At 46.1% G+C, this 21491-nt stretch overlaps 2 protein-coding genes across 2 annotated transcripts in view; one reads left to right on the forward strand and one right to left on the reverse strand.

Moving 5' to 3' along the window:
- The window catches only part of LOC140418685 (uncharacterized), a 207869-nt gene that overhangs the window by 53657 nt on the left and 132721 nt on the right, over nt 1-21491 (reverse strand). The window lies entirely within an intron of this gene.
- LOC140422820 (uncharacterized) overlaps nt 7756-21491 on the forward strand; it is a 29381-nt gene continuing 15645 nt past the window's right edge. Inside the window, exons 1-3 of the mRNA XM_072507723.1 lie at nt 7756-7831; nt 12479-12547; nt 18424-19234. Of these exons, the coding sequence (XP_072363824.1) occupies nt 7756-7831; nt 12479-12547; nt 18424-19234 (956 nt within the window). The remainder of the gene's footprint in view (nt 7832-12478; nt 12548-18423; nt 19235-21491) is intronic.

Below are 21491 nucleotides of genomic sequence, written 5' to 3' on the forward strand. Positions count from 1 at the left end.
AACTTGCCTCCAAACCAATTGCCAAGACTCCTGATTCTGATGTAAAAATACCATTTATAACCAGCAAGTCAGAGTAATTGTTGCCAAAATTGATAAAGTAAAATTGTAGCTTTGCTATTTCAAACTTCTAAATGGAAATTTACCTGAAGCTGAGGGGGATTATCAAATATTCAGAACAAAACCTGATGACAAACGGTCTGGGTGGTTCCCGGGAATCGGAAAAGAAGGTTTCCTTTTGGGAAATAAATTGAAGATTAAGAAAACCCGCCAGCCCCACAATACTGCAAATTGAATTTGAAATAATTTTGAAAATAAAAACATCTAAACTGTTGATACCTGGAATCAAATTGGAAAGTCTGATTCCTGCTTTAAAGGTAGTAGGAGTACTGGACAGTAATGTTTCTCTCAGCCTCATGAATGAGATATCTAATGGGATATGTAAAATTGTATAAGAGGAAGTGATTGAGCACAGAATAAAGTTAAGGAAAAATAACTCCACTAAATGGGAATTGGAATACCTCACTGTGGGTGTAGTTCAGTGGAATATATCAATGTGGTATTGATGTATATTTTAATGAAAGGAAAGTGTAGATGAGACTAATAAATTGATGGCTCTCTTGGAGATGTTTGCATCGTTCAAAGAGAATTGCATTTGATAAACTGGCCACTGCCGAGACATTGAAGCATTCAGGGGGAGATGAGCAAAGATATTTACAGACACATATAAGTGGGACTAGGCAGTAAGTTTCAGTAGAAATTATTCATTTTCAGGTGAGGTACATTTTATATTTACTGAAGTAAGCTAATAAGATCAAGGAAGCCATTTTGAAACTAACATTTAAATGAAAAGGGCATTTTGTATTCGGCAATTGATCTATTGTATTAGTCAATGATGTGTATTAATTATTCACTAGTCAGAAACAAATTATTAATTAAGTAGTGTGCCTCAGTTGATTTTAATTGAAGATTTAATAATCTGGAAGTGGTTGTGTTAAAAGACTTGGTTGTACCTAAAACTGTAAGCCTGTTTTAAATTCTATATTACAGCTTCTGTGAGAAGGAATGTATGATCTGATATGATGGTTAGCAACGAGTCTTCATACCCTCGGTAACCTTATTTGTAACTGGAAGGTCACACAATGATGGGAGGGATACATTAAACATTCCCATTGTATCCTGATCTGAGACATTTACCCAAATGGTTAAAAAAACAATCAAATTGATTCAGGTATGAAATTGACCAACCATTGAGTTCTAATCAGTTTATTCAAACTGAGGTAAGAGCGACTGAGGGATTTAAAACCCGAGGAGAAGGTCTGTTGCCAGCCAAGTACTGGAATCCCCAAAGCAAGATTCCCATCAAGAGCTGTTGTCAAAGAAGGGGTACAAGAGGGATTATGTTTTTACAGCCTGATCAACCAAGAGAAATGGTAAAAGTCTGTTTTGTATCGATCAGTTTACCCTTTTCCTTCTGTATCGCTATGTATCTTTATTTTAAATAAATTAATTTCAATTTTCCATCTGAAATTCCTGTCCTTCCTAATCGTTAAGTCTTGTTCAAACTAAAACAATCGAGCAAACTATTTACAAACACTGGTGGATTGGTTGATTGCAATTAGACTTACATAATTCTATATTTTAATATGAAATCACCTGAAAGTCTCTGAATTGTCTGCATTGGATGGAGCCCTTGTAGCCTCATGTGAGGATATCACTGAGTGTGCAGCTGTGATTTGTCAAATGTAAAATAACTTATTCAGAAATGCTTTGTGTAATTCACTGAAGAATGAATCCCAGACATGCTCAAACTGTGTCTGAGGCCAAACTAGTTTCAGCTGATGCTTCATCAATGACCGGCCTCCCATGATAAGGTCAGAAGTGGGGATGCTTGCTAATGACTGCACAATGTTCACCATTTGCGACTCCTCAGTTACTGAAGTGTCCATGGCCAAATGCAGCGAGATAATATCTAGGTTTATACAGACAAGTGGTAAGTTGCATTTGTGCCACACAAGTGCCAGACTATGATCATCTCCAACAAGAGAGGATCTAACAATTGCCCCTTGACATTCAATAGCATTACCATCATTGAATCCCTCGCTGTCAACATCCTGGGGGTTACCATTGACCAGAAACCAAACTGGACTAGCCATAAATGGTGGCTACAAGAGCAGATCAAAGGCAAGAATCCTGCGGCGAGTAACTCACCTCCTGACTCCCTAAAACCTGTGCACTATCTAAAAGACACAAATCAGGAATGTAATGGAATACTCCCCACTTGTCTGGATGGGTGCAGATCCAACAACACTCAAGAAGGACAAAGTAACCCACTTGATTGGCAACCTATCCACAAACATTCACTCCCTTTACCACATATGAAAAATGGCAGGTGTGTGTACTTTCTACAAGATGCACTGCAGTAACTCACCAAGGCTCCTTAGGCAGCACCTTCTAAATTCAGGATCACCACCATCTAGAAGCAGAATGGCAGCAGATACCTGGGAACACCGTCACCTCCAGGTTCCCCTCCAAATCACTAACCATTAATTAGTGATTAGTTAGACTAGAAGGGCTTGCGGTTCATAAGGAGGAGGTGTTAACAATTCTGGAAAGGGTGAAAATAGATAAGTCCCCTGGGCCGGATGGGATTTATCCTAGGATTCTCTGGGAAGCTAGGGAGGAGATTGCTGAGCCTTTGGCTTTGATCTTTAAGTCATCTTTGTCAACAGGAATAGTGCCAGAAGACTGGAGGATAGCAAATGTCCCCTTGTTCAAAAAGGGGAGTAGAGACAACCCCGGTAACTATAGACCAGTGAGCCTTACTTCTGTTGTGGGCAAAATCTTGGAAAGGTTTATAAGAGATAGGATGTATAATCATCTGGAAAGGAATAATTTGATTAGACACAGTCTCAGAGCTTATAAAAAGCTGGATTAGCCAAAATTCACTGTGAGAAATGTTGGGGAATGCAGGATTTAGTGAGAGGGAGGAACTGAAGGAGATCAATATTAGTAGAAAAATAGTGTTGGGGAAAATGATGGGATTGAAGGCTGATAAATCCCCAGGGTCTAATAATCTGCATCGGCAAGTAATTAAGGAAGTGGCTCTCGAAATAGTGGATGTATTGGTGATCATCTTCCAGGATTCTATAGTCTCTGGAACAGTTCCTGCGGATTGGAGGGTGGCTGATGTAACTCCACTATTTAAAAAGAGAGCTAGAGAGAAAACGGAATTATAGACCAGTAAGCCTGACATCGGCAGTGGGGAAAAGTCGAGAATCCATTATCAAGATTTTATAGCTCAGCGCTTAGAAAGCAGTGTCAGGATCGGACAGAGTCAGCATGGATTTATGAAGGGAAAATCATGCTTGACAAATCTACTGGAATTTTGAGGATGTAACTGGTGGAGTTGACGAGGGAGAGCCAGTGGATGTGGTGCATTTGGACTTTCAGGTGGCTTTTGGCAAAGTCCTCCTTAGGAGATGAGCTTTTACAATTGAAGCACATGGAATTAGGAGTAGTGTATTGGTATGGATAGAAAACTGGTTGGCAGACAGGAAACAGAATGGGAATTAACAGGTCTTTTTCAAATTGGTAGGCAGTGACTACCACAGGGATTGCTGATCAAACCCCAGCTATTTACAATATATATAAATGATTTAGATGAGGGAACAAAATGTAATATCTGCAAAATTACAGATGACATCAAGTTGTGTGGGAGGGTGAGCTGTGAGGAGGGTGCAGAGATCCTTCAGTGTGATTTGGACAAGTTGAGTGAGTGGGCAAATGAATGGCAGATGTAATTATACAGGGCCTTGGTGAGGCAACAACTGGAATATTGTGTGCAGTTTTGGTCTCCTTATCTTTATTCTTCCTCGAGGGGGAGTGCAGCGAAAGTTTACCAGACCAAATCCCAGGATGGCAGGACTGATGTATGAGGAGAGATTGAATCAATTAAGATTTTATTCTCTGAAGTTAGAAGAATGAGAGGGGATCTCATAGAAACCTATAAAATTCTAACAGGATTGGACAGGGTAGTTGCAGGAAGGATGTTCCGATGGTGGGTGTGTCCACAACCAGGGGTCACAGTCTGAGGATATGAGGGTAGCCCATTTAGGACAGAGATGAGGAGAAATATCTTCATCCAGAGAGTGGTGAGCCTGTGGAATTCGTTGGCACAGAAAGTAGTTGAGGCCAATTATGTAGAATGTATGTTTATGTAGAATGTATGTTTTCAAGAAGCAGTTAGATACAGCACTTAGGGCGAAGGGATCAAAGAATATTGGCGGGGGGGGGGGGGGGGGGAGGCAGGATCAAGCGATTGAGTTGGATGATCAGCCATGATCATAATGAATGGTGGAGCAGGCTCAAAAGGGCCGAATGGCCTCCCCCTGCTATTTTCTGTGTGAGAAGTCAATACGGATGTTTTCTATTCATAATAGTGAGATCTGCAAGAAAGTTGTTGTATAATCTAAAATAGTTTAAAAATAATTAATATTATTGAAATCTTATGAAGAAATATCTCACTGCAGCTTGCTGGTGAAAAACATAAGACATGCTGGTTACTTTAAAATCACTCGTTAGCTGGGCAGCACGGTGGCACAGTGGTTAGCACTGCTGCCTCATGGCGCCGAGGTCCCAGGTTCGATCCTGGCTCTGGGTCATTGTCCGTGTGCAGTTTGCACATTCTCCCCGTGTTTGCGTGGGTTTCGCCCCCACAACCCAAAGATGTGTCAGGTAGGTGGATTGGCCACACTAAATTGCCCCTTAATTGGAAAAAATGAATTGGGCACTCTAAATTTATTTAAAAGATAAAAATAAATAAAATCACTTTTCAGCTTGATCTAACCCCATTCCCCCAGTCCACTTTGTGGGTAATCTGAGAATCCCAAATTCGAATTTAAGAGTCCCAGCTTGCCATACCTTCCATACTGTCTCTCCGAGCTTTTGCATCCAGGGATGGTTTTGCTAACCTGCCCCAAGGCCCTCAAACACTGCCTGGGGTTCTTTTCATACTACGCCCAGTGGGTCCCAAACCATGCGGACAAGGCCCGCCCACTCATCCAGTCCACCCATTTTCCCCTGACAGCCGAGGCTCTACATGCCTTCGACCGTATCAGAGCCGATATCACCAAGGCCGCGATGCACGCAGTAGATGAGACGCTGCCCTTTCAAGTGGAGAGCGACGCATGAGACATCACCCTAGCGGCCACCCTCAAACAGGCAGGCAGGCCGGTGGCATTCTTTTCCCGCACCCTTCATGCCTCCTCAATTCGGCACTCCTCCGTCGGAAAAGAGGCCCAAGCTATCGTTGAAGCTGTGCGGCATTGGAGGCATTTCTTGGCCAGCAGGAGATTCACGCTCCTCGCTGACCAACGGTCGGTAGCCTTCATGTTTAATAACACACAGCGGGGCAAGATCAAAAATGATAAAATCTTGAGGTGGAGGATCGAGCTCTCCACATACAACTACGAGATTATGTATCGCCCCGGCAAGCTCAACAAGCCCCAGACGCCCTATCCCGAGGTACATGTGCCAGCACCCAAGAAGACTGACTCCGGACCCTGCACGACAGCCTTTGTCACCCAGGAGTCACACGGCTGTACCATTTTATAAAGGCCCGCAATCTGCCCTACTCCGTCGAGGAAGTGCAGACAACCAGGGACTCCCAGATCTGTGCGGAGTGCAAACCGCACTTCCACCAGCCGGACTGCGCACGCCTGGTGAAGGCCTCCCGCCTCTTTGAACACTTCAGCATGGATTTCAAAGGGCCCCTCCCCTCCACCGACCGTAACACGTATTTCCTCAGTGTGGTCGATGAGTACTCCAGATTCCCCTTCGCCATCCCATGCCCCGACATGACATCTGCCACCGTCATCAAAGCCCTCAACACAATCTTTGCTCTGTTCGGTTTCCCCGTCTACATCCACAGTGACAGGGGATCCTCATTCATGAGTGATGAGCTGCGTCAGTACCTGCTCAGCATGGGTATCACCTCCAGCAGGACGACCAGCTATAACCCCCGGGGAAACGGGCAGGTAGAGAGTGAGAACGGGACGGTCTGGAGGGCTGTCCAACTGGCCCTACGGTCCAGGAATCTCCCGGCCACCCGCTGGCAGGAGGTCCTCCCCGATGCACTGCATTCCATTCGGTCACTACTATGCACCGCCACTAATGACACACCCCATGATCGTCTCTTTGCCTTCCCCAGGAAGTCTACATCTGGGGTGTCACTCCCGACTTGGCTCGCAGCTCCAGGACCCGTACTCCTCCGTAGGCACGTCCGACTCCACAAGCCGGACCCGTTGGCAGAAAGGGTGCAGTTGCTCCCTTCACGAACCCCCAGTCTGCCTACGTAGCATACCCCGGTGGCCGCCAGGATACTGTCTCCCTCAGGGACCTGACACCAGCAGGTTCCACACACACACACCTCTGGCCTGGCTCCACCCCACCCTCTCCCAGCGCTCCCAGAAGCAACCACCCCAGGACCATCCGTCCTTCCCCTGCCCACGCCTGAGGATGAAGAGGATTTTGGCATGCTCCCAGAGTCACCGAGGACCAGACCGACATCGGAATTATCGCCGCCACCACTGCGTCACTCCAAGTGGCACATCAAGGCCACGGACCGACTAAATTTATAACTGGTTCAGGACTGCCTAACCTCTGGACTTCAACATTTTTTTGCAATGCTGTACATTAAACTCAAACTTTCTGTATATAGTTCTCCAGCACCCCCGCCGGACTCAATTTTAACAGGGGGTGAATGTGGTAAACCACTGTTGTACATATATTAGGATATGTATGATAAGACCCTGTACTACAGGTACAGCGGTAGTCCCTGCCTGCTGGCTCCGCACAGTAGGCAGAGTATAAATATGTGTGTCCTCCGTACAGCAGCCATTTTGCCAGCTGCTGTGGGAGGCCACACATCTTAGAGTAATAAAGCCTCATTTGTATTCAACTCTCGTCTTTGTCCAATTGATCGTGCATCCGTAGTTTAGGGAGAATGAGAAACTCAAGCAGGTGCTCCAGTGCAGACAGGTCACCGTGGAAATGTTGTTAAGACATTCCTTCACTGCAGACAGGTCATCGTGGAAACGGTGATAAGACATTCCATTCCACAGAATCGACGCATTGGAAACTCTAATTGGATTGGGGAGAGGACAGAGTTTGTCTGTTATTAACCTCAACATAAACTTAAACCAGAGTAAATAATGGAACAGATTAAATTCTAATCTGTGATGTTTATAGCTACAGTAATGGAATTATCAGAATAATAGAATCAACAGGCAGGGTAGTTTAGGGAAAATGAAGAAATTACAGAAGAAACGTAACTGGTGGGAACCCGAGAATGTGTCCTTGTAAATCACAGATGAGAGAAACTCCTGCTGTCTTTTCCTCACTTGCTGCATGAACTGTGTTCCATACTGGGCACCAAACCTCAGGAAAGATACATTGCACTTGGCAACAGTCCAGTTCAGATTGACCATGAAGAAGTGAGGCTGGTGATCTGAGTGAATCCTTTCCCACACACGGAGAACATTAACAGTAACTCCTCAGTGTGAACAGGCCGATTAATTTCCAGGTCTGATTCAATCTATTCCACAGACCCCAGATTTCGAAAGCTTCTCCCCAGCGTGACTACATACCATTCGAAAGGTCAGATCGTCGGCTAAAACATTATCTACATTCAGAACAGGTGAACTGTTTCTCCCAACATTAAACGGGGCTTTTTGCTTCCATGGTTAAAGGCTGACGATGTTCATGACCATGGAGGGATTTGACAACCTGAATACAAATTTTATAATGGAGGCATTGCTTAATCAGAGCTTGAGTAGGTCAATGAGCACAGTGGTGATGGTGAACAGGACTTTGAATGATCTCATATTTCCGTGTGCTGGTGCGGTGAATGAGAGAGGCTGGATAGGAATGTATTGGAATCAAGTCTAAAGGTAACAAAGGGAGGACACAATCTCAGACTCAAGGAACAATCCTTTACAACAGAGATGAGGAGGAATTTGTTCAGCCAGAGGGTGGTGAATCTGTGAACTCTTTGCTGCAGAAGGCTGTGGAGCCAAATCACTGAGTGTCTTTAAGACCGAGATAGATAGATTCTTAATTAATAAGGGGATCAGGAGTTATGGGGAGAAGGCAGGAGAATGGGGATGATAAAATATCAGCCATGATTGAACGGCGGAGCAGACTTGATGGGCCGAGTGGCCTAATTCTGCTTCTATGTCTTATGGTCTTATGGTAACAGGAGCACGGATGAGCGTTTCAGCAGCAGATGAGCTGGGGAGTGGTGGACACAGGCGACATTGGTATCAGTGATGGTGTGGAAATGTGTTCAGAAACTCATCTTGGGGTCAGATCTGACACGGAGATTGTGCAGAGTGTGGTTCAGCCTCAGACAGTTCCCAGGGAGAGGGATGGACTCGGGAGTTAGGGAACGGAATTTCTAATGGTGACTGAAGACAATGGCTTCGGTCTTTCCAATTTTTAATTGGAGGAAATTTCTGCCCATCCGGTGGATGTGAGATAAGCAGTTTGATAATTTAGTAACAGAGGAGGAATGGAGAGGGATGGTGGTGAGGTAGAGCCGGGTGTTGTCAGTGACATGTGAAAACTAGCACGGTGTTTTTGGGTGATGTCACCTCGTGGCAGCTTGTAGATGGGAAATAGGAGGGGCCGAGGACAGATCCTTGGGGAACACAGAGTACAGGGACTTGGAGAGGAAAGGGAGGTTTTGATGTGGTAGTTTGCAATGATGGTGGGGTAAAATATTGTTTTAGGAAGGGTGCGTTTAAAGATGAGCGACAGGACCAAGAGACAGAACTATGAACAATATCACACAACATGGAGATCTTGAATGGTCAGCAGTTTTGTGAGAATGTGGTTAAATAATAATAATAAAACAATCTTTGTCACAAGTAGGCTTACATTAACACTGCAATGAAGTTACTGTGTAAATCCCGTAGTCGCCACACTCCGGCGCCTGTTCGGGTGCACAGAGGGAGAATTCAGAATGTTCAATTCACCCAATAAACACGGCTTTCGGGAATTGTGGGAGGAAACTGGAGCACCTGGAAGAAACCCACGCAGACATGGGGAGAACGTGCAGACTTGACACAGACAGTGACCCAAGGTGGGAATCGAACCCAGGACCCTGGCGCAGGTGGCAGGTCTAATGGACAACATGAGCTCTGAGGAAGATGGAGGGTAGGAGAGAAACTGGGGAAAGAGGAGTTCAGAGCTCAGACCAGGTGGAATTTTAGAGACAGGTTGGCCCAGTGGTAGAGAGGAAAGCAGCAGAGGCAGCTGATCAGATTGTCTCAATCTCAGTGAGAAAGACATTTATGAACTCCACACACTTGAGGTGAGGATGGAGGAGACAGGGGAGAGGGAGAGACCTTCAAACAGAACTAACTTGTGATGGGATGTTAAAAGATTCGACAAACTTGTGTTAAATAATTGACTTTTATCCAGAATATTATCCCTTATAACTGGGTTAGCGTTTATAAATATGAGTCAAACCCGACTCCAATGAACATGGTTCAGTCCTGGATGTGATTAACAGCAAAATCCAATCACAGCAGTTACTTGTGAACCCGCTGGTGTCTCAGCAGGTTGCCTGAATGAATGAATCCCTTTCCACACTGGGAGCAGGTGAATGGTCTCTCCCCAGTGTGAATCCGCTGGTGTAGAGTGAGTTGAGATGATCGTCTGAACCCAGTCCCACAGTCGGAGCACCTGAATGGTTTCTCGTCAGTGTGAACACGTTGATGGGATACCAGTTCCCCGGAACTTTTAAAGCACTTCTCACAGTCTAGGCATTTAAACGGTCTCTCGTCAGTGTGAACTCTTTGATGGGACACCTGGAGCGAAATTCTCCATCCCGCCCCACCACATTTCTGCCCCGACCCGCCGGCGGGATGCTCCGTTACACCGGCCGGTCAATGGGGTTTCCCATTGTGGGGCAGCCCCACGCCGTCGGGAAACCCCCGGGCGCCGGCAAAACGGAGACTCCCGCCGGCGGAGAATGACGACCCAGATCCCGAGAACTTATAAAGCACTTCCCACATTTTCTGCATTTAAAAGTCTCTCATCATTGTGAATCTGCGGGTGTGTCAGCAGTTGGGATGAAGAGTGAATCCACACCCACACGCAGGGCAGGTGAAAGGCCTTTCCCCAGTGTGAACTCGCTGGTGCATCAACAAGCTGTATGACTGAGTGAATCCACGCCCACACTCGGGGCAGGTGAAAGGTTTCTCTCCAGTGTGAATGTGTCGATGGGTTGCCAGGTCAGATGGGTAATTGAACGCCTTGCCCCAGTCCCCATATTACCATGGTTTCTCCCTGCTGTGACTGCACTTGTGTTTTGACAGACCAGATGATCGGCTGAAGCTCCGTCCACATACAGAACATGTGTACGGTTTCTCCCCACTGTGAACTTCCTTTTCCTTCCATGTTCAAAATCTGATGATATTCAGGTTCCAATCAGTTACACGACTGTCAGATTTTGATGTGGTGTTTGGTTGGACAATTGCACATCCTTCCCTGCTGATACCCTGTGAAATTGAGTTAAAACAGAAAAAAGGGAGTGAGAGAGAACCCACAAAAACACAAAGGCAGGTTGTGAAATTGAGCTGAATGAATCTGGTAACTTGTGGGGCCGGCACTGGGAAAAAGTGACCACGAAAACTGTTGAACCTTTTGTGAAAAGTGAACTAGTTTGTTAATGGCCTTCAGGGAAGGGAACCTGCCACCCGGTCTGAGCCCACACAAGACTCAGGCCTCTGCAAGAACACAAGAAATAGGAGCAGAAGTAGACCATTCGGCCCGTCGAACCTGCTCTGTCATTGAACACGATTGTGGCTCATCTCAGTCTTCAATCCCACTTTCCCGTTAGCTCTCTATGTCCTTTGACTTCCTGAGAGACCAAAAATCTCACCATCTCAGCCTTCAATATGTTCAGTGATGGTCACAGTAACTTCATTGCAGTGTTAATGTAAGCCTACAATAATGATTATTGTTATTATCATCCACAACCCTCTGGGCTAGAGAATTTTATGTGAGAAACAGTGTGAGAGAGAAAGAGAGTGAGTAGTGGGGGAGAGAGAGAGAATCAAAAAGATTGATGGAAAGGGAGAGTGAGAACGGAGTGAGGGTAACAGGAAGCAATGGACCAACAACTGAATCACAATTTTACAAAATCTCCTGAACCCTTAATCCCCACCATCTGGATGGACAGGCAGCAGATGTAGGTGAACATCACCACCTGCAAGTTCCTTTCCAAGAAATGAAAATGAAATGAAAATTGTTTATTGTCACAAGTAGGCTTCAAATGAAGTTACTGTGAAAAGCCCCTAGTCGCCACATTCCGGCGCCTGTATGGGGAGGCTGGAACAGGAATTGGACACACTGTCCGATCTTGTCTGACATCCAGTGCTGGATGAGCAGAACTTTCCTCCATTTAAATATTGACAAGACTGAACCCATTCCCTTTCATCCGCTCTACAAACTCCAGTCCCTTGCCACCAATTCCATCCCTGTCCAATGTCTGAGGCTGAAGCTGACTGTTCACAACCATGGTGAAATATTTCACCCCTAGATGAGCTCTTGACCACATATCCACACTGTCACCAAGATTGCCAATTTCCACCTCAGGAACACAGCTCTACTCCACCTTCGTCTCTGTCCATCTGCTGCAGAAACCATCATCCATTCTTCTGTTACCACTCAAACAAATTATTCCAATGCACTCGCAGCCGGACTCCAACATTAAACAACCCCCTCCATCCCATCCCAAACACTGCTACCCATGTGCTTGCTCACACCAGCCCCTGTGCCCACAATTCTACAAATGCTTCCTTTTTAAAAGGCACAAAAAGTTTAAATTTCTCATTGCTTTACTCCATGGTAATGATCACCCTGATCTCTGTAATCTCCTCCACACACACCCCTTTCAGATTTCTGCACTCATTTAATTCCAGCATTCCTGATTCTAATCTGTCCACCATTACTGAGTTGCCAAGGCCTCAATTTCTGGAATTTCCTCCTTAAAACTCTCCGACTCTCTTTCCTCCGTTAAGATTGTCCTTAAAATCTAATATTTCGTCATGTGGCTCAGTGTCAATTGTTATTTTGTCACGTTTCTCTGAAAGTCGAAAAAGTTATATTCTGTTCAAGTCATAATATAAATTCGAATTATTCTAACAGTCCTCGGCATATATTCTGCCCCCTAAATAGGAATTTGTAACTGAGTGAAATAGTTGGATGGACATTCTGTCATGAAGACACAGTTCAAAAACGTTGCCCCCAACAATGATGGCGACTGAGCCTGCGCTCTGATGCTTGTGCCCCAATAAAGATGGTGGGTACGCGTGCGCAGTGAGCTGCCAGTGATCCAAATAAGGATGCCGAGGGCGCATGTGCACTGCTGCACTGACAATTTGAGACGGCGCATGCGCACCGCTGCCAGTACCAAATAAAGATGGCGGCCGCATAGTCCTGTATGTGAGAAAGCTCCAGGCCCTGCTCAGATCCCCAGGTACCGGTGGATTATTTTTCCGGATTTTTGCTTTATATAACATGTTTACGAAGCGTGCCTAACGACCCGCACGATCCAGCTCTCTCTCCGTCTCGCTATTCCCACCTTCACGAGTTGTGCATCCGAGAAAGGACCTTTTCTGCATCGCCATTAATCACACTGCGCATGCTTCACTCGGCCAGTCCTGCCCACATTCACTCCGACTGGAGGACCAATCACTCCCGCCTGGTCTGCCGGACCCGCCCACTCTTCTCCTATTGATGTGGAGATGCCGGCGTTGGACTGGGGTGAGCACAATAAGAAGTCTTACAACACCAGGTTAAAGTCCAACAGGTTTGTTTCGATGTCACTAGCTTTCGGAGCGCTGCTCCTTCCTCAGTGATGGTCACAGTAACTTCATTGCAATGTTAATGTAAGCCTACTTGTGACAATAATTATTATTATTATCCACAACCTAGAGAATTTTATGTGAGAAACAGAGTGAGAGAGAGAGAACGAGAGTGAGTAGTGGGGGAGAGAGAGAGAATCAAAAAGATTGATGGAAAGGGCGAGAGAGTGAGAATGGAGTGAGGGTAACAGGAAGCAAGGTGAGGAAGGAGCAGCGCTCCGAAAGCTAGTGACATCGAAACAAACCTGTTGAACTTTAACCTGGTGTTGTAAGACTTTGTACTCTTCTGCTATTGGTCGCGCGATGCCGTCAACCATTGTGAGGTGTCAGGTGAGAGGTCAGTGTTGGGGGGTGGGGTTTACAAACCCCAGTGGGGCCCTGGAGCCGAATGTGAAACAATGAACATTCTCCACTCTCACTATCCGCCGCTTCCGGCTTCTCTCCACAAACAACCTCACATAGACCGCGGGGGGGGGGGGGGGGGGGGGAGGAACACTGACCCAGTGACAATGTCACTGCATTAGTCACCCAGAGAGACAGGAAAATGTTCTGGGGACATGGGCTCCAATCCATTAAATGAATAAAATCTGGAATTTAAAGTTAGCCTCAGTGATGGTGACTGAGGCTCCACTGAGAAAATCTCCAATGTCACTGGATTAGGTCAAAAAGGCAGAAAGTAGGAAATTAGTTAGTTTAAAGCCTGTTGTTGGGAAACTGTTGGAATCCATGATTGAGAAAGTAGCAACCAGACATTTGGAAAGTCAAACTGCAATCTACCAGAGTCAGCGTGGTTTTGTGAAGGGTAAATCGTGTTTGACTCATTTCTTAGGAGTTCTTGTAAGATGTAACAAGCCAAGTGGATAATGGGGGCCTGTCGATGTATTTTGACTCCCAGAATACATTTGATAAGGTGTCACACAAAAGGTAATAATCAAGGTAAAATCCCACGGGGTTGAGAGATAATATATTAGTTTGGATAGAGGATTGGCTAACCAACAGACAGCAGAGAGTGGGGATTAGATTTATTGACACATGTACTGAAGAAAAATGTTTTTACCCAGAGGGTGGTGACGGTCTGGAATGCCCCGAACAGACGCCGGAATGTGGCATCTAGGGGCTTTTCACAGTAACTTCATTGAAGCCGACTTGTGACAATAAGCGATTTTCATTTAATTCATTTTCATTTCATGCACTGCCGAGGAGGGTGGTAGAGACGGTTGTCTCACATCCTCTAAAAAAAGTGCCTGGATGAAGACTGGCACGTCATAACATTGAAGGCTATGAGCCAAGTACTGGCAAATGGGATTAGGTAGATGGGTCAGGTTTATCATGTGTCGGTGCAAACTCGATGGACCGAAGGGCCTCTTCTGCACTGTTGCTGATGAAAGTTTGGTGGCATCGTAGACAGCATACATGATAGCATAAAATTGCAAGAAGATATTGACGAACTAGGTGAATGGGCAAGATTGTGGCAATGTAAACAAGTGTGAGGTTATCTGTTTTGAACCAAAAAAGGATATAACTGAGTACTTTCTAAATGGAAAGAGGTTAAGTACAGTGGGTGTCCAAAGAGACTTGAGGTTCATAGAATCTACAGCACGGAGACAGGCCCTTCGGCCCAAACTGGCCCATGCCAACCAAAAAGCTCATCTAAGCCAATCCCATTTGCCTGTATTGGCCCATATCCCTCTGAACCTTTCCTATCCATGTATCTGTCCAAATGACTTTTCAATGTTGTCAATGTCCGTGCCTCAACCATTTCCTCCGGCAGCTCATTCCACATCCGTACCATCCTCTGTGTAAAACCATTGCTCCTTAGGTTCCCATTAATTCTTTTCCCTCTGAACTTAAACCTATGCCCTCTAGTTCTCGATTTCCCAACCCTGAGAAAAAGACTGAGTACATTCACCCTATCCATGCCTCTCATGATCTTATACACCTTGATAAGATCACCCCTCAGTCTCCTACGCTCCAAAGAAAAATATCCTGGCCTGTCCAATCTCTCCCTGTAACTCAGTCCCTTGAGTCCTGGCAACATCCTTGGAAATCTCTTCTGCACTCTCGCCAGTTTAATAACATCTTCCCTATGGCAAAGCAACCAAAACTGAACACAATACTCCAGGTGTGACTTCACCAACGTCCTGTACAACTGCAATATAACTTCCCAACTTGAATACTCAATGCCCTGACTGATGAAGGCCAGCATGCCAAAAGCCTTCTTCAGAGAATTTACAGTGCAGAAGGAGGCTATTCGGCCCATCGAGCCTGCACCAGCCATTACAAAGAGCACCCTAGTCAAGCTTACTTATCTACCCCACTCCCGTAACCCCCACTCATCCTTTTTTTGGACACGAAGAACAATTTAGCCGGTCCACCTAACCCGCACATCTTTAGACTGTGGGAGGAAACCAGAGAACACACGCAGACACGGGGAGAACGTGCATACTCCGCACAGACAGTGCCCCAGCTGGGAATCATACCTGGGTCCCTGGAGCTGTGAAGCAACTGTGCTAACCACTATGCTACCGTGTTGTTCTATCTACCTGTGACTCCACCTTTAGAGAACCGTGCACCTGAACTCCAAGATCCCTCTGTTCCATGATACACCCCAAGACCCTACCATTCACTGTGAAAATCCTACCTTGATTTGACTTTCCAAAATGCAACTCCTCGCACTTATCTGTATTGAACTCCATTTCTTGGCCCACTTACCCAGCTGATCGAGAGCCTGCTGCAATTTTTGATAACCTTCCTCACTGTCGACAATACCACCTATTTTAGTGTCATCTGCAAACTTACTGATCATGCCTTGTACATTCTCATCCAAATCATTGATATAGATACAAACAGCAATCTCCTAGTTACCAATCTCCTCGTTACTCCCCATCTTAGTTAATTATTCCAGTTTCTCAAATTTAGAACAGATTCCCAACTAGCCAATCAGCTTTACTCTGAGGTAAGTTATTTATATTTACTGTTCTGAAGCTGCTCCTCCCCGGATTCGGGCCAAATCCGCTCCCTGCCGACTAGGCCGTGAATCCCCGAGGTAAGTTATTTATACTTACTGTTCCGAAGCTCCTCCTCCCCGGATTTGCGGCAACTCCTCTTCCTGCTGTCCAGGCCGTAAATTCCCACGGTAAGTTATTTATATTTACTGTTCCAAAGCTCCACCTCCCCGGATTCGCACCAACTCCGCTCCCTGCGTTGGTGAGATTCATACCTGGGTGTCCGGAAGATTGTTAGGACAGTAATTGCCCTGTAAGGCAATGAGTCATTTTGCTTCCCAATTGGCCGAGGAAGGCAGTGTGTCACAAGGATGGATGTGTTGACCGATTAATGGCTGGAGGATGGGGGCAGGTCATGTGATCAAACCTCCAGGAATATATTTAATCAAAGTTGGCGAGGAGAGAATGTTGTGAATTTCTATCCTAAACTCACAGTGAGGTTTCTGTAAATTTACAAGATACTGGAAGTGGAGGTTTAACAGACGGGAAAAGCAAACCAAACGTCACATCGCGATCTGACAGAGTCACTCAATTCATTAGAACCTGAATTTCAGCAGCATCTGGGTGTGGAAGGTAAAAGGTTTGTCTGTTCTGTCTGTGAGGGAAGATTTCAGGTCTCAGTGTGACTGGAAAAGCCCCAAGATTCACAAACCCTGGTTAGACCAAACCTGGAGAACTGTGTTCAGTTCTGGGCAACAAACCTGAGGAAGGATAGAATGGCCTCGGAGGGAGTGTAGCTCAGATTTATCTGAGTGATATCTGAACCCCCGGGGTTAAATTACAAAACTAGCCTGTACAAAAATGTCAGAGACGTGATGGCGCAGAGAATGGCATCGGCCCATTGAGTCCATGCTATCTCTCTGGAGCAATCCAGTCAGTCCCATTCTCCTGCTTCCTGTATCCTCGCAGGTTTATTTCCCTCAGATGCCTATCCAATTTCCTTTAAAAATCAAATCATTCGTTGTGTCTATTTTCAAACTCCCTCATAGGCAGCAAGTTTCAAGTCATTGCCGCTCGCTGTGTAAAAACATACATCTCATATCACCTCATATCTCCTGTACCTTTCACATACAAACTAGGAACAGGCCACTCGGCCCCTCGAGCCTGCTCAGCATTCAATAAGATTGCGGCTGATCTCATTCTAACCTCAACTCCACATTCCTGCCTACCCCTGATGACCTTTCACCCCTTTGCTCATCAAGAATCAATCCAGCTCTGCCTTAAAAATATTCAAGTCGGGCAGCACGGTGGCGCAGTGGGTTAGCACTGCGCCCTCACGGCGCCGAGGTCCCAGCTTCGATCCCGGCTCTGGGTCACTGTCCGTGTGGAGTTTTCACATTCTCCCCATGTTTGTGTGGGTTTTGCCCCCATAACCCAAAAATGTGCAAGCTAGGTGGATTGGCCACGCGAAACTGCCCCTTAATTGGAAAAAATGAATTGGGTACTCTAAATTAAAAAAATATATATTCAAGGTCTCTGCTTCCACTGCCTTTTAAGGACGTGAGTTCCAAAGTTTTACAACCCTTAAGAGAATAAAAAATCCTCATCTCCATCTGAAATGGGAGACCCCTTATTTTGCAACAGTAACCCCCTTGTTCCAGATTCTCCCACAAGAGGAAACATCCTCTACACATCCACCCTGTCAAGACCCCTCAGGATCTTATACAGTTCAATCCAGGCTTTATCCAAAACTTTAAATCTGTGTCCCGACTGCTTGTACGATCAGTGAATGGAAACAGAGTTTCTTTGTCCACCTGGTGGAAACCTGGCATAATCTTGTGTCCCTGAATCAAATCTCCCCTCAACCTCCTTTGCTGGAACCATTCTGGTAAATCTCCTCTGCACCTTCTCCAAGAACCTTCACATCCTTCCTGAAGCATGATGACCAGAGCTTTATAAAGATTCAAAGAATAGAATTAGAGCCATAGAATTCCTACAGTGCAGAGGGAGGCCATTTGATCCATCGGGTCTGCATTGGCCCTTGGAAAGAGCACCCTACTTAAGCTTAAGCCCATGCCTCCACCCTGTCCCTGTAACCCAGTGCCCCTAACTCACCTTTGGACACAAAGGGCAATTTATCATGGCCAATCCACCTCACCTGCACACCTTTGGACTGTGGGAGGAAACCGGAGCACCCGGATGAAACCCACGCAGACAAGGGGAGAATGTGCAAACTCCACACACAGTCACCTGAGACGGGAATTGAACCTGGGACCCTGGAGCTGAGGCAGCAGTGCTACCCACTGTGCCACCAGAAGCATAGTTTCAGTATCATATTTATATTAATGAAGCTCAAGGTCAAAAATGCTTTGCCAACTACTCTCTTAATGTGTCTTGTCTCTATACACAATCCAGCAGTTTTCATGGTCACTTTTTCCCAGTGCCGGCCCCACAAATGACCAGATTCACTCAGCTCAATTTCACAACCTGCCTTTGTGTTTTTGTGGGTTCTCTCTCACTCCCTATTTTCTGCTTTAAATCAGTTTCACAGGGTGTTCGAAATGGAGGATTCAAATTCCGGAAACTCAAACCAAGCATCATATCAGGATCTGACAGAGTTCTCGATTTATCATATCCTGAAGATTGGCGGATTTTGAACATGGAAGGAAAAAGCATCGTCCACAGTGGGGAGAAACCGTACACGTGTTGTGTGTGTGGACGAGGATTCACTCGATCATCAGACCTCACAAGCCACAAATGGAGTCACACGGAGGAGAAACCGTGGAAATGTGCGGACTGTGGGAAAGGATTCACTTCCCCATCCAAGCTGGAAATTCATCGACGCAGTCACACTGGGGAGAGACCATTCACCTGCTCCAAGTGTGGGAAGGGATTCACTCACTCATCCAACCTGCAGATACACCAGCGGGTTCACACTTGGGAGAGACCATTCACCTGCTCCAAGTGTGGGAAGGGATTCACTCAGTCATCCCACCTGCTGAGACACCAGCGAGTTCACACTGGAGAGAGACCATTCCAATGTCCAGTCTGCGGGAAACGCTATAAAAGTTCTTGGGAACTGATGTTCCATCAACGTGTTCACACTGACGAGAAACCGTTCAGGTGCTCTGACTGCGGGACTGCGTTCAGACAATCATCTCACCTCACTGAACATAAGCGAGTTCACACTGGGGAGAGACCATTCGCCTGCTCCAAGTGTGGGAAGGGATTCACTCGATCATCCAACCTGCAGACACACCAGCGGGTTCACACTGGGCAGAGACCATTCATCTGCTCAGGTGGGAAGGGATTCACCACTTCATCCCACCTGCTGAGACACCAACGAGGCCACAAGTAATGACTGCGACTGGGTTTTGGTGTTTCTCACATTCAGGACTGAACCATACGGCAGCACGGTAGCATTGTGGTTAGCACAATTGCTTCACAGCTCCAGGGTCCCAGGTTCGATTCCGGCTTGGGTCACTGTCTGTGCGGAGTCTGCACATCCTCCCCGTGTGTGCGTGGGTTTCCTCCGGGTGCTCCGGTTTCCTCCCACAGTCCAAAGATGTGCAGGTTAGGCGGATTGGCCATGATAAATTGCCCTTAGTGTCCAAAATTGCCCTTAGTGTTGGGTGGGGTTACTGGGTTATGGGGATAGGGTGGAGGTGTTGACCTTGGGTAGGGTGCTCTTTCCAAGAGCCGGTGCAGACTCGATGGGCTGAATGGCCTCCTTCTGCACTGTAAATTCTATGATGATCTATGTTCATTTGGGTCTCTTTCTGCTGATAACAAACTCCAGCCCATTTACAGCGGCTAATATTCTGGCTAAAAGTCAAATAAATTAGATTTGTGTGAAATATGCAGTGTGCTGAAACGTTTTAATATCTCTGACACAAGTTAGTTCCTTTTGAAGTACTCTCGCTCTCCCCTGTCTCTTCCATCCTCACCTCCAACAAGAAGTGTGAGGAGCTTGTGGATCATCTTTGTGACTGAGATTGAGTAAATCCAATTGGCTGCCTCTGCTGATTCCCTCCCTTCCTTGAGCCCACCAGATCAAACTGTCTCTAAATTTTATCCTTTCCCGAGCCCTGAACCCACATCTTTCTCTAGTTTCTCTCCCATCTCCCTCATGCCCTCAGAGCTCACCTTGTCCATGAGACCCAGCTCCTACTTCATCGACCCTATTACCACTAAGGTACTGATCAGCCAACTACCCTGTGTCCACAAATATTGTCAACATTTCTCTCTCTCTTCAGGTACTGTCCCTCTGCCCTTCAAATCTGCCATCAGCACTCTCGCAATAAAACAAACCCTTGACCCTGCCATCCTTACAAATTAGTGCCCCACCTTCAACCGCCCTCTCCTCTTTAAATTCTTTGAACACGTTGTCCCTCCCAAATCCTTGCTCATCTTCACCAGAACTCCCATGTTTGAATCCCTTCAATCAGGTCTCTGCCCAGTCAGAGTAGTGAAATACAAGAGACAAACAGACTCTTACCCAGAGTGAAAGACAGACAATCCGGGAGCTTGGATCCAACATGGATATGTCCATAAGACCAGAAGATAAGGGTAGGAGCATAGTCATTATTGAGAGACAGACACACAACTAAACAACACAAATCACAACACCAAGCTACCTGGACCCATATACCCGAGACAGGAAGGAGAATTGGAGACAGACTGGAAGAACTCAAAGACTCCAGACACATTAACCAAAAACAACCGGTAGAACCAAGGAAGTTCTACCTGTTCCCTAAAATACCCAAAATCTTTATTATTGTCACAAGTAGGCTTACATTAACACTGCAATGAAGTTACTGTGAAAAGCCCCTAGTCGCCACACTCTGGTGCCTGTTTGGGTACACAAAGTTCAGAATGTCCAAATTACCTAACAGCACGTTTTTCGGGACTTATGGAAGGAAACGGAGCACCCGGAGGAAACCACGCAGACACGGGGAGAACGTGCAGAATCAGCACAGTGACCCAAGCCAGGAATCGAACCTGGGACCCTGGTGCTGTGAAGCAACAGTGCGAACCACTGTGCTACCCTCCAGTTGCTGGGTAGATGCCGGTGTTCTAGCTTTATTAGAACAGCTTTGCTAGGAGTATGGCACAAGTCTTCAAAACTAATGCCGGAAAAATGTCTTTGCAGTATTCACTGCCTTCAGCCATTTCTTGATATCACGTGTTGTGAATGAAATTGGCTGAAGACTGGCATCTGTGATGTTGGAGATCTCTGGAGGAGATCAAGCTGGATCATCCACCCGGCACTTTTGGCTGAAGATTACTGCGAATGCTTCAGCCTTGTCTTTTGCACAAATGTGCTGAGCTCCTCCATCATTGAGGATGGGGATATTTGTGGATCCTCCTCCTTCAGTGAGTTGTTTAATTGCACCACAATTCACGATTGGATGTGGCAGGACTGTAGATCTTCGATCTGAAACGTTGGAAGACCTTCTCCATTCACCTTTTGCCCTGATGAAGGAGCTGCACTCCGAGAGCTAGTGACTCCAAACAAAACTGTTGGACTTTAACCTGGTGTTGTAAAACTTCTTATTGTGCCCACTCCAGTCCAACGCCGGCACCTCCACATCTGATATATCAGATAGAT

The sequence above is a fragment of the Scyliorhinus torazame genome, chromosome 5 (genome assembly GCF_047496885.1).
Source record: "Scyliorhinus torazame isolate Kashiwa2021f chromosome 5, sScyTor2.1, whole genome shotgun sequence".
In the NCBI taxonomy this organism is placed as follows: Eukaryota; Metazoa; Chordata; class Chondrichthyes; order Carcharhiniformes; family Scyliorhinidae; genus Scyliorhinus; species Scyliorhinus torazame.